Below are 13566 nucleotides of genomic sequence, written 5' to 3'. Positions count from 1 at the left end.
TTGTTGTAATGATACATTAAATAAATTGAAAATATATTATGATTTTAATTCATTCTCGTTATTTCCATAATTAGTTAATTATAGGTGACACTTTTTTCTCCCTTTTAGCAAATTTCGAGAGCCAAAGGGATTATGTGGGTTTTTTGGAGACCATGGCTTTGATAATAAGATAAATAGTATGCAGGTACTGGTTTTTCTTTCCTCTACCTATTTTATAAAAAAATCATTGTTTGTGAATGTAAACTTGGAAAATGTTAAAACTTCTTTTTTCCAAACCACAGACAATCTTTATGGGCTATGGACCTAGCTTCAAGTTCAAGACAAAGGTGCCAGTTTTTGAAAACATTGAACTCTACAATGTCATGTGTGGTGAGCTGAATTGTTTTTTACTTGTGAAGTTCTCTTGTTCTATCGTTTGCCATAGCACTGGTCTTTTACCCTATCATCAGTTACCTCATATTCATCCACAAAACCCCAGAATTTTGCGCAAACATTTTTACAAGTCAGTTTTATTTGTCCTGTGGTAGTGACGAAATGGTACTGTATTTCCAGATCTTCTTGGATTAACTCCTGCACCCAACAATGGGACTCATGGCAGTCTAAATGCCATTTTACGAAACCCATCACACACTCCCATTATGCCGGAGGAGGTGACTGCCCCTTCCGACTTAGATCCTGCCTCCGCTGCCGTTTATGACCTGGGCTGCAGCTGTGACGATGAGGTCAGTGAGTGTGGTAAAAGTGTGTTTCAGTACGTATCAAACACTCTTGGACACACTTGTAGGCTATAAGCAAACATAAGCAAAATCTCTCTCTCTCTCTCTCTCTCTGCCACCACCCCCACCATACACATACTGTACACACACACACACACACACACACATACAAACACACACACACACACACACACACACACACACACACACACACGGAAACATGGAAACATGTAGGCAGATAGAATAAACACACAACCTGAATTAAAATACCCCCATTCATTCATAAAAAAACAGTGTAAACCAACACCCACAAGTGTTTACAGATTTCATTCAGAAATAAACATGTGTTTAGACATGAATGACTGAAAACATTTTAATCCCACTGCTTTATTTCTGGGAGAACTATATACCACAGTATTTCAGCTGCAAGGCTCTCAACCAACCTGTAGGTGGTGATGGAGGTGTTCTTATTATGAATCTCTTTATGAGGGACTGCTTGTTTTTAAATATGTGCTTCAATCCACTTTAGTCCAAGCCATGTTTTTTTAAATACATTGATAAAACAATTTAATGTTTGTTTTTTTAATGGTTGCCATATCCACTGATTTAAACATATTTTCAAATATGCATGCCTGGGAGATCTTAAAACATGACAGTTAGGCCTATGTATCAAAGTTAAGTAATATACAAGTCTTGTAAACCCATTTAGCAGCAAAAAGGACATAGACAACATTTAAAATGAAAATGTTGACTATTTCATGTAAAATGATATGATAATTTTGAATTTCATGTCAGCAACATGTTTCAAAAAAAGTTGGGAAAGGGAATGTTTACCACTGTGCTTTTGTTATCCCCCGTCCCAACTTTTTTTGAAATGTGGTAGCAAATTTAAAATTTAACATACATTTTCCATGAAATACCGGTAGTCAACTTTGTCATTTTCAACATTTGATATGTTGTCAGTGTCCTTTTGGTAACTAAATATGAGTTTACAAGATTTGCAGATCATTCTGTTTTTATTCCCATTTTACACAACATCCCAACTTTTTTTGATTTAGGGTTGTATAAGAAAGTAATGGTAATTTATGTAGCAATCTGATTAGATACATACAGTATATACTGCACAAAGGATCATTAGCGCTTTAATTACAATTTGTTTTACACAGATGTATGTTGCATGACATTATACTTTTTTCTAGAACAAAGTGGAGGAAAATAGCCAGAGATTCAGTCCAGCAGTTGATGGTGAGTTTCAATCTAACTGTCTTTACTGACTTCCACTGTAGTGTGACTTAAATGTACGTGTGTAATTAATGTGTTTTCTGAGTGACTTCGCCCTCTCCTCAGACAGCATACATCTACCTTATGGTCGCCCTGCTGCTATGTTCGAAACCAAATATTTTCTCCTATACCATGGTGACTTTGTTAGTGGATACAGTGAGGAGCTAGCTATGCCTTTGTGGACATCATTCACTATTCCTAAACAGGTAAGCTTCTTCATAACTTTTACACCTTAACTAATCATCATAACCTCCAGTAATCATACAAGACTAAACTGTAAAGCCCATCAAGTACAGTTCAAGTGAGAAAACTCTGAACTTGTAAAAAGCATTTGTTATTTGTTGTTGCCCACATTATGTAATATTGTTGGGTTTTAGGTTGACAAGAGCACCTATGATAGCCCAGCACATCTGCTTGATCAGGTGGAAGTTCATTTGGTCCAGCACAAAGGTCCACATTTGAAAGCCAAATCAACAGCCTATGAATAAACTATATTTAAATACACAAACATGGCTGATAAATGACTCAGATAGGCCACCTTGGTCACCCTTATCGGTTAAACAAAAAAACAAAAGAGAAGCACCTGTCTGCCTGTTCCAGTCACAATTAAGTCTCTTTGGTGTCTTTCAACCTGCAGATGGAGTAGTAGTACTCACTACCGAGCAGAGAACTGGATCTATTGTTTAAAATAGTATTTTAAAGTCCACTGATAAGATGAACAATTCCTGTGGTTGTAGTTTTGTTATTTCTGCTGTGGATGTGTTCTCTGCTGGTAAAGGATTAGTCAAATGGATATTTAGGGCCTTCCCTTGAAACGGCATAAGTGGCCGCAAACCGCCAGCAAAAACATTTCATTGTTTTGTCTACAAATGTTATCTTAAGTTTCCAAATGGACTTGAAATTATAGATGTATTTGCAAAGTAATTCTTTGAATCCAGCACCTATATAACATTACAATGCCTCATAATGACTGACATAAGTCTATAGGATTAGACATAGTAATACATAAACTGCACTCCTAGAGTGTTATGATGTTATTATAGAAGCCCTTACAATTTGAAGTATGTCAGTGCATATTACAGCTACTTTTCCCATTGCCATTGTCAAGATGTAAAAGAGGCTATATAATGCATTGGTAGTTCAAGCTACAGGAGTTTATAGTAAAGTATGGTAAAGCTTTACGAGTGAAGTCATAACTACTCTTGAATGGTTATAGATTTATATAAAATATTATGACTACTTTATAACCCTTTATGAATGTTTATAATGTTGGATACTGAGTTTGAGTAATGTTTTCCTATATAGAAATCACTTACAACTTACATATATTTTAAATAAAACAGGAAATATTTAATATTTAATATGTATAAAAAGGAAATATGTTTTACCCTTCAGACTGCACTCCTATTGTAAGTATTATGTGCAATTGAGACTTGTGCTTATCACATGTAAAAATCGCTCTGTGAAACTGTATTTCCTTGCAGTACAGTTTGTTTATCAAAGCACTTCCCTTCCTAAAAACATTTACAACAACTGAAGAACTACATCAGAATTTCCATTCTCCTTAGGAGCATCTAGGCACCATCTCTATCCCTGTCTCTCTCTCTCTGTGTTCTACCTAAACACATTTCCCTGGCTCTATTGGTCTGCACGCTTACAGCTCTCATTGTCAGTTTCCATCTGCCGCCTCCACAGACTCAGATTGAGCCAAGAGCCAAAAAGGCTGAGGCATGGCTGGGTAACATCATCATTTTCCTGACATCATTTTGGGCTTTCAGAGAATTGCATAGATGTGTTTTTAAAATATTACAGACACCATAGCTCATGCATTGCTGTCCGTTGATGAGGTCATGTTGAGGGTTGGCGTCAGTGAGTCATACTATTGAGTTGCTCGGTGTCAGTGAGTTACACTAAAAAATTTTTAATTAAACATTAGTTGATGAGTGGTTATTTGTCATTGACCAAATTTGAACTCTTGTCATGAAGCTTCGACCTCATAATAAAAAAAGACGCCCGTCTGAGTCTCTTTTTATCTGCACGGCTCTAATGGCTTGCGATTCATGCTCCCTTTCAGACAGATAGTACGCCCCTTCCGCTGCCTGTCAGCGACTGTGTGAGGGCGGATGTCCGCATCCCACAGGGCAACAGCCAGGCATGCTCAACCTATTCTCAAGAGTCTGAGCTCTCCAGTGGCTTCCTCTACCCGCCAGGTCAGTCTGGGTGGGATTTGTCATCATAAATAATTGTCTTTCATGTCTTCATGCATATGCGTGTGTGCCCTAGGGGGTGGGAGTGTTTGTAGACTGATCATCTAAAGGTGTCAAAGAATGAACATCTGATTGTCTAATGGTGTCAAAGCTTTCTTTGTGAGTTTTGTCTCTCTCACTCTCACTTTTTTTTTACAATAATTAAGGATAATTGATACAAGAAAAATTTATAATATACTGTACAGTGAATTGAGGGAGAGAATCCGTCTGTACCCGTAATAACTAAGCTGACTAAATTCTTAGATCTGTACTTTTGCCAAACAATACTTGGATGTGTGACTGTGAAGGTTTTTGGCAGAGACATTCTTTACTGAATAGTTCATGCTGTCCTACATTTACATTTAGTCATTGTGTCCTGGACTGTTATGACTACAGTTTTAGTAATCTGATTTGATAATCTGGTGTTTGTGCCTGCAAACCCAGAATTTGCCACCACGCCTGAAGCCAAGTATGACGCATCTTTGATCACCAACACCGCCCCAATGTACAAAGCCTTCAAGAGTGAGTATCCATGCTTTAGTAACTGTCATGTCTGGGTTTTTCTTGGTGTCCTAATTTGTGATGTCTGAGGTTCTCACAGACTGATGTAAGTGTCATTATGAGGTGGGCGGGGAGAATGTGAGTGTGTGTGTGTGTGTGTGTGTGTGTATCAGTAGTGCGTGAGCTGTCCGAAATTGAGCACTCCTCCGGGAAAGTAGGTCTATAGGACGTATTTGGAGAGGTTCTTAAAGAAGATGACAGCAATGTTGGTTATGTGCTTTACACTTCTTGCGAAGCCATTTAAAAGTATGACAGCCACAAAACAGACACAAATGCTAGAATGTAAGCCCTCCCAGCCTAACCGAATAACTTCAAGTGCAATTCCCAGGCCTCAAGTAATAGATTGCTTTATGTGCAGTGACCACTGGAGCACCTTTTCCGGATAGACACAAGACCTAATAACAAGTAGTGACGTGACAAGTAGACAAGTAGTAAGCAGTAAAATAATGATGATACTTTACCACCTTTCGTTAGCCTACCGGTATTTTATGATCCCACACAGGCCATGTGTAGCCCATGTTAAACGTTTAGCCTACAGCCATGTTGTAAAAGTGAAACACTTTGTGTTCGTAATATCCCAGACCTGTAACGCCTCCCGGAGGGTAGTGGGGAGAACAGTCTGTGGTTGGGGTGAGAATAGTTTTTGATGATGCTGTGCTCCTTTCGCAAGCATCGCTTGCCCTGGACGGCCTCGACAGAGGGGAGTGAGGAACCGGTGATGCGTTGGGCAGTTTTCAGTTCAGTTTTCGGTCGTGGACAGAGCAGTTGCCATACCAAACTGTGACACAGTTGGTGAGGATGCTTACGATGGTGCAGCGGTAGAAGTTCACCAGGATCTGGAGAGACAAGGTGGACCTTCTTTAGTCTCCTCAGAAAGAAAAGACGCTGGTGAGCCTTCTTGATCAGGGTAGAGGTGTTGAGGGTCCAAGAGAGGTCCTCAGAAATGTGGACACCCAGGAACTTGAAGCTGGTGACACGCTCCACCTCAGTCCCGTTGATGAGAATGGGGGTGTGTGTGCCAGCTTTAGAGTTCCTGAAGTCCACAATGAGCTTTTTGGTCTTTTTGGTGTTGAGAGCCAGGTTGTTGTCAGTGCACCACGATGTTAGGTGCTGGACCTCCTCCCTGTAGGCCGTTTCATCGTTGTTGCTGATGAGACCAATCACCGTAGTGTCATCTGCAAACTTGACAATGGTGTTAGAGCCATGTACAGGTGTACAGTCGTAGGTGAAGAGGGAGTAGAGGAGAGGGCTCAGTACATATCCCTGTGGTACGCCGGTGTTCACGGTGATGGTTGAGGAGGTGTGATTATCTAACCTAACAGACTATTGGTTAGGAAGTCCAGAATCCAGTTACAGAGGGAGGTATTGTCCGGGAATACCATCAGGACCAGCAACCTTACGTGCATTAGTCCTGCTCAGTGCCACATACACATCGGTGGTGGAGAGTGTGAGGGGCTGGTGATCTGCAGAGACCACTGCCTTGATGGCCACCTCCTTGTTGTCCCTATCAAAGCAGCCATAGAGTAACAACACCCTTAATACCCATGGCCTGTATCTCTTCACAAACAAGGAATGTATTTGTATTAGTATGAGACTCATGCCCAAAGAGGTAGATAATGTACCCTGTGCAGTCTTTACCCTATTGTTCCTCTCTCCTTCAGAAATCTGGAGCTACTTCCAAGACACCTTGCTGAGGCGCTACACAGAGGACTTGAATGGAGCGAATGTCGTTGCTGGACCCATTTTTGACCATGACTATGATGGGCTCCGAGACACCGTGGAGAAGATCAGAGAGTGAGCAGCAAAGATTTCACCGTTTCCATATCATAGCGGGATTGACTAGAAAATATCAGTCATGTGTCGTGTCACCAGTGTTCAGAGTGTAGTTGATGTACTGTAGATTTAGTCTAAAACTCTCACTTCATAGTAATAAATAATTCATGTGAGATAGAAAGTACAATGATATTTCAAAATGACGTTTAACAGGATTACATTCTGAATGCTGTCGTTACCATCAGTCAAAGACTGATACAGATACTCAATAGTAAATGGTTGAATTATGCTTTTAAGACTAAGATGAGAGAGGTTTTAAAATCATCCTAAAGCATTTATGCTGTCCAGCAGACAGTCATATTTCATATCTGGAAGGGAAGGGTGTGAGAGTGGGAGTCAGTGTCTTTTGCCTGTGTTTTTGGAGCAGGCATGCAGGGGATGCGGTGCCAGTCCCAACACACTATTATGCCATTATCACCAGCTGCGCCGAGGTCAATCAGACGGCAGACGCCTGCGAGGGGCCACTCAAGGTCTTCTCCTTCATTCTGCCCCACCGGCCAGACAACGACGAGAGCTGCAATGTGAGTCCTTGATCACTTGTTCTTATATTGGTGGAGATCATTCAGAGCACCTAATTTAAGTTGCCTTAGCCTGCATACTCTTGCCACTTTCTTTGCAAACCTTTCTGCAAGTGATGATCAAAGCCTTGCTTTTACCTGTGAGAAGTCTCGTCTGCTGTGGCTTTATTCGGCCGCTGATGGATTAGGCTACATTTTGAAGGCATTGGATTTTCTGCAAGTAAACATGGTTAGATAGCACATTTCTGACTATACTTTGTAAAGAGCAGCGTTTCATCAGGCTGTAAGCAATTACTTCCATACTTTTTTGGTAGATCTCATTTTCATTTGGGTTTAAATTTACGTTTAAACTGTTTGACTAACTTGTTGACTTTGGGGCTGATGGAGCAGCTCTGGGGGTAAATTGTTTGTTTGTTTAGAAAGTCTTTAAAAAGTTTAGAAAGTGTTTAACAAGTGTCAGGAACTTTGAAGCTTCTATACGTTCAAGGTGGTTGCAATTTAATTTGAACTACCTCAATTTAAAGTTATCTAAGTTATTAGAATTATCATTTCAGTTTTTTCGTAAAGATACAGTTCTCTTCAAGTTACAGTGTAACAACAAAGCAGGTTTTCGCCTATTTTGTTGATTGTAGCCTTTGGCAAACTACTGGCAGTAATGAACTTTAAGGTACATGAATCCGCTCTACCTTAAACATAGCGTTGGTGGCTTTCTCCTTATGTGTCAAATAACGGTGAATTTTACAAAGGTCATACAATGTCAGCACATCAATGTAATAAATCACTGATTTAGTGAAATTATATCTGTTTTATCAATTGTAAGGGTATAGTTGTCAACGCTGAAAGTAATTGTTATTATGCTATTATGTTATTAATTGTAAAAAGTATTGTGAAACATTCTATAAGTGATATTTCTGATGTATAGGATATCTCTCCTCATGCTGATTCAGATACGAATGCATAGGTGTGAAGGTGTACATTTACATTTCATGACATATGGATTCAGTATAGCAAGGTAACATCCTTTGTCTTGTGGATCTGATAGCCCTTGGAACCAGTACATTAGCATTTCATTGGGGGAGGGCAGGGTGCCTTTGTTTAATGCCAAGAGGGGCCACATGGCTAACTAAAAATAGTCTTGAAACCCTAAAATTATTGCTATCAACACTTGTCACCATCTAAACCAATCTCATGACCATAAAGCTTTGTACCCCCGCCCTTTACTTTCTACCTTTACTTATTAACTACATGTACCGCAGAGCGGTACAAAATATGACCGCCGCCCAGTCCAGCACATGTTTTCCACAAAAATAAGTCACGCTGAAAGGCAAATATGATTCTAACTGTCTCACTGAATTGCATTATGCACACTCAATTCTCACTGGTATCTGCTAGACAACAAGTACCAATACATGATTAGTTCATAGATTTCACATGTAATATACATTTTATACAACCCCATCCCCATCTTGCCTGTTCGTAATTCTGAGAAATTCTTGAATTGTGTGCATGTGTGTGTGTACATGTTTATGTTTATGCGTGTGTGTGGGTGGGTGTGTGCGCGTGCATGTGCGTTTGCCTGTTTATGTGCCTGTGTGTGTGCATGTGCATGCATGCGTATATATGTCTACTGTGTGAGTATGTGTCATACGTAGGATTACTGTGAATGTATGTGTGTGCGTGTGTATCTGTTTATGCACATGTGTGCATATGGAATGGGTTTACATGACCCCTGGAGGCAAACATACTCAAAAAAATTTGTCATCCTAGGCCCTACAGTTCTCAAGATATTCACAGAAAACTGTGTCTGCCCTACCCTCCTTTCGGGGGGTCCAGTCCAGCGGGGGGGCTACAGATCAAAACGAAAAGCGATGGTTCCATGCTATCCATGTGGGGTTACATGCCCACCAAGTTTCGTGTACCCCGGTCTTTCAGTGTCCCGGGAATCCTTGTTGGTGTACGGTCACTAAATGTACACATAAATTATATTATTGTTAGGCCCCCCATGAACGAAGGTCCACGAAACTTGGCATGCATTCGGAGGGTGTCATAATGATCCTACACTTTCAATTTCGTGCAGTTTTGACCATGTCAGCCAGAGATATTGTGATGAAAACACCTAATGTTTTGCTTTTTAATTTTTAACTAGGTGGCTATACATGAAATAAGTGGTAATGGGATAGGTTGACATGCCCCCTTAAGACCAACATACAAAAAAAAAGTGGACCTCCTAGGCCCTACGGTTCTCGAGATATTCACAGAAAACTGTCTCCGGCCACCTACAGGCCAGTTTGTGTATAGTAACATAAATTAATTTATTGTGTGGCCCCCCATTAATGGAATTCCACGAAACTTGGCGTGCATTCAGAGGGTGTCATAATGATCCTACACTTCCAATTTCGTACAGTTTTGACTATGTTAGGTCACAGATACCTGCGATTACAACACCTCATTTTTACTTTTTTGTGTTTGACTAGGTGGCGCTATACATGAAATGAGTGGTTATGGAATGGGTTGACATGGCCCTTTGAGATCAACATACAATAAAAAAAATGGTCCTCCTAAACCCTACGGTTCTCGAGATATTCACAGAAAACTGTGTCTGCCCTACCCTCCTTTCGAGGGGTCCAGTCCAGCGGGGGGGCTACAGATCAAAACGAAAAAAGGAGGTTCCATGCTATCCATGTGGGGTTACATGCCCACCAAGTTTCGTGTACCCCGGTCTTACAGTGTCCCGGGAATCCTTGACGGAAATTTGGACATGCGAAAAAAATTAAATAAAAAATCTGACTAAACCTATATGACCGCCGCGCAACGAAGTGGCGGTCATAATAAGGAAATAGGCCTGATAGTCTTTCATCAACTGACATTACCATGTGTGGTTAAGAACATTCTTCTGATAGTCAATTGATGGTCTTTTGGGCCCACACCGTTGACTAAAAGGCAGTGATGCCACCGTCGGCTTCAAGGCACCAAACCCTAACCTTAACCCTAAACATAACCCTTACCATAACCCTTGATTAACACTAGCGCCTTCCAGGCAGCACTGCCTTGAAGTTGACATAAGGGGCCCGAAAGACCATAGATCCTGATAGTCTTTTGTCAACTGACATGAGCGTTGCTGTGTGGATAAGAACATGCTCCTAACTTTTGAATCAATCATAGTTATTTTTTTCTGTCAACCTGGACGAGAAATCACATCACAAGTGCTCGACTGAATATTTACTGGGCACACAGGAAAACTTCGGCATAAGTATTTCCATTTAAGGCAAGCATCGCTCAAGATGACTGGCCGACTCTCGGCAATCAACTGAAGCATGGGACAGTCCTGTTATCTTTTATGGACAGCAGGAACACTTGACCTTTTACCTCCATGTGTTAAGATGCAGCATCATGTTTGTGTGTCTGAATGTTGCTAAAAGGTATAACATGGCAAGCATAGTGCAAATGAACCAAATAAACCAAATGAACGGTCAGTGCAAATGAACGGTCAGTTGGGTTCCCACGGGTCCTTAAAAGCCATGAGAGTTCATGAAAAAAAAAAAAATTTATTATGTCGGTGGTTTATTACGTTGGTGGGTGTTACATTAGTATTACTATAAGTCATGATGGTATATCAATGGTACTATATAGTGTTATACTATAGAGAGAAAAGGCAAGAAAGGGAGAGTTAAGAGAGAGGGGGGAGAAGAGGGAGTTGAATGGCAAGACAGAGAGAAGAGGTAGGAGAGAGAGTTGAGAGAGAGAGGGAGGGAGGGGGAGAGAAGAGGGGTTGTACGGTGTGACACATGAAAAGTCCATGACAGCGCTATGCTATAGCATTGTCTCCTAGGCTGCCAAAAATGAAAACAAGTAGACTACACCTACAGCCTTGCTCTGAGATATTGTTTAGGAGTGTTTTTTTAACAACCTTGGTCTCAAAGGCCTCCTCCTTGCTAGAATTTAAGATGCAGTCTACCTCCAAAATAAACACCTCATTGGAATCCTCATTGATTGTACCAGCACCCCCCACCCCACCCACCCACACACACCCACACACACACACACATACACAGACAGACAGGCACACAAACACACACACATACACACACATAAACTGTATACATTTTCGCATGTGTTCCCCTCTCTCTGTCTATTACTGTCTGTCATGTCCTTCTTAGGGTTCTCCCAAGTATGGCCCTAGGAAAACTTGAGTAAACACATTATTTCCACTTAACAAAATGGCAAATACAATTATGGTGCACACATGTGTGACCAGACCCTGTGTGCAGAGTGCAGACCCTGTCTAGCAAATGTTGATCTCACTATTATAGTGATAATAGTGATATAGTGATATATATCCTCTTATGCCTATAAACAGTTTAAAATATTTCTCACTAAATTACCATTTCATTGGGGTTTCAGTTGATGGAAAAAAACTTACATAAGAACTTAAGATGGCTGTTTATGTTTACATGAGCCTCAGCAGGTCGCAATTCGATAGAACTGGCTTAAGCATAAACACATGTTGGAAAGCACCCAAGCCCTCGGAGTAACTGATTTTTAATGCTAAAGCTCTTTGAAGTTTTAACATGTGTGGTCCTAATTTGAAACTGTAACCACCACAAATAGGCTTTAGTCAGGTCAGGCTTTAAATGAGAGTTGGTTTAGCCTGGAAGTCCAGACCCAAATAAAAAAGATTAAGGGTCTGGCATTGAGAATTGAAAATGGCCAAACTTGAGGGGCAGCACCAAGCATGCATTTGAAAATATCACTGCACGCAATTGGAATAACACTACGACCAATGTTTAGTGACTGATTCCAGACTGTGATGTTGCAGCGCTGTCGTCATCTGTTTAGCTCGCCTCTGGCCCTACATCAGATACACCGATGTGATTGGTGCAGCTCGGCTATAAAGGCATAGTTAAAGGGGAAATCCGGTGTTAAATGGGTTTTACATACTGTATGTTAAGTATGACCACAAGATAGAGTCATGGACGAGGGGTGACCCTATCCAGACCCGAACCATTCCGAAGATTCCAATTTTTTACCGATTCTTCCATAACGCTAATAACGCTAGGAAAACGGGCATCGGTTCTACTGCACATAAATCGCTACTTTTAACCCATCTACGAGGCTAACAAGAGCTCCATACTTTGTCAACAGTGTAATTAGGTTCTTAACATTTAAAACGAGGTATTGGCAACATTGTATGTGCTGCTAGGAGTGTGCTGAAAGTTTATTTAGAAGACAGTTTATACACACACTACTACAGTAGAAGTAAAGATGTAGAGGTATTCATACTGTGTAGAAAAATGATGAAACACTATAATTATAATGCTTCTTAACATGAAATTGCAAAGTATTTGGGGAGTTCATCATCTACAGTAAATCATATTATTTAATATCATAAATATTCAGAGAGCTGAAAAACAATATTGGATGGCTGTGGTCCTTTGGACCTCAGATGGCACTGCATTAAAAACCAGACCTATTTCTGTAATGAAAATCATTGTATGGGCTCAGGTAAACCTCTGATAACCTTTGGCGATGAGCACAGGTTGATACTCAATTCACAAATGCTAGTGATGCTAGTGTAAACCTTACCATGCAAAAGAAGAATTGTATTTAGAGGTGATACAGAAATACCACCGTCTCATCTGGGCCTGAGCTTGTTTAAAATGGACTGAGGTAACGTGGAGAAACGTGGTGAGATCAATCAACATTTGCCATTTTGCCAGCTCCTCTGGGCTAAAGGGACTATTAAACTATCCAACTATCCAACTTTTAGTGCTCAGTTCAAACCCCAGCATCTATGACGGTGTTCTGGTGCATTAGTGCCTACAGCATGGGTATGTTGCACATGCAAGGGACAATCAATTCTGAATGATGTATACAGGTTTTGAGCAACATATACTGTGATCCAGACAATGTCTTTTTCAGGGAAGACCTTGAATATTTCAGGAAGACAATGCCCATATTTAAACAGTATTTCTCCATATAGGAAGAGTCCGGGTGCTAAAATCAACTTGGGGCACTTTCACACCTGGCTCTTTGAATTGGAACGTGGAGCGTTTCCCCCCAAATATCAGTTCGATTGGGTATATGTGAAAGCAGCAACCGCACTCTGTTTTGGAACAAAACAAATGGATCAAGACCGCTTGCAGGTGGTGGTCTCGGCTCGTTTCCAATGGAACTCTAGAGCGATTCACTTGCAGTGAGAAAGCAATCGGCCCGTTGTAGCATTTTTGTAGGCTTACACATTAGGCTACAAGTTTATTCCACTTTTAACAGAGTATTTTTCTAGCTAGCCTATGTTTTGGATTTCAAGCGCCCTTAAACTTGCTAAAATCAATTGTCAACTTGGGTGCATCATGGAATAAAAAACATGATAAAGAATTTTCAGTTCGGGGAACGTTCCGCGGACGTTCGTGG

The 13566-nt window shown here is 40.6% G+C and overlaps 1 protein-coding gene across 1 annotated transcript in view; it reads left to right on the top strand.

Moving 5' to 3' along the window:
• enpp2l (ectonucleotide pyrophosphatase/phosphodiesterase 2-like) overlaps positions 1–13566 on the top strand; it is a 28592-nt gene that overhangs the window by 9304 nt on the left and 5722 nt on the right. Inside the window, exons 16-24 of the mRNA XM_076302044.1 lie at positions 109–184; positions 282–369; positions 553–722; positions 1916–1961; positions 2064–2203; positions 4072–4207; positions 4688–4765; positions 6466–6598; positions 7005–7158. Of these exons, the coding sequence (XP_076158159.1) occupies positions 109–184; positions 282–369; positions 553–722; positions 1916–1961; positions 2064–2203; positions 4072–4207; positions 4688–4765; positions 6466–6598; positions 7005–7158 (1021 nt within the window). The remainder of the gene's footprint in view (positions 1–108; positions 185–281; positions 370–552; positions 723–1915; positions 1962–2063; positions 2204–4071; positions 4208–4687; positions 4766–6465; positions 6599–7004; positions 7159–13566) is intronic.

The sequence above is a fragment of the Alosa pseudoharengus genome, unplaced genomic scaffold, assembly GCF_046254945.1.
Source record: "Alosa pseudoharengus isolate Yale_2024_CS ecotype anadromous, Long Island Sound unplaced genomic scaffold, YU_APseudo_1.1 YU_APseudo_1.1_scf_23, whole genome shotgun sequence".
NCBI lineage: Eukaryota > Metazoa > Chordata > Actinopteri > Clupeiformes > Clupeidae > Alosa > Alosa pseudoharengus.
Note: the sequence above shows the minus strand (reverse complement) of the source record. Positions and strands in the feature narration are given on the sequence as shown.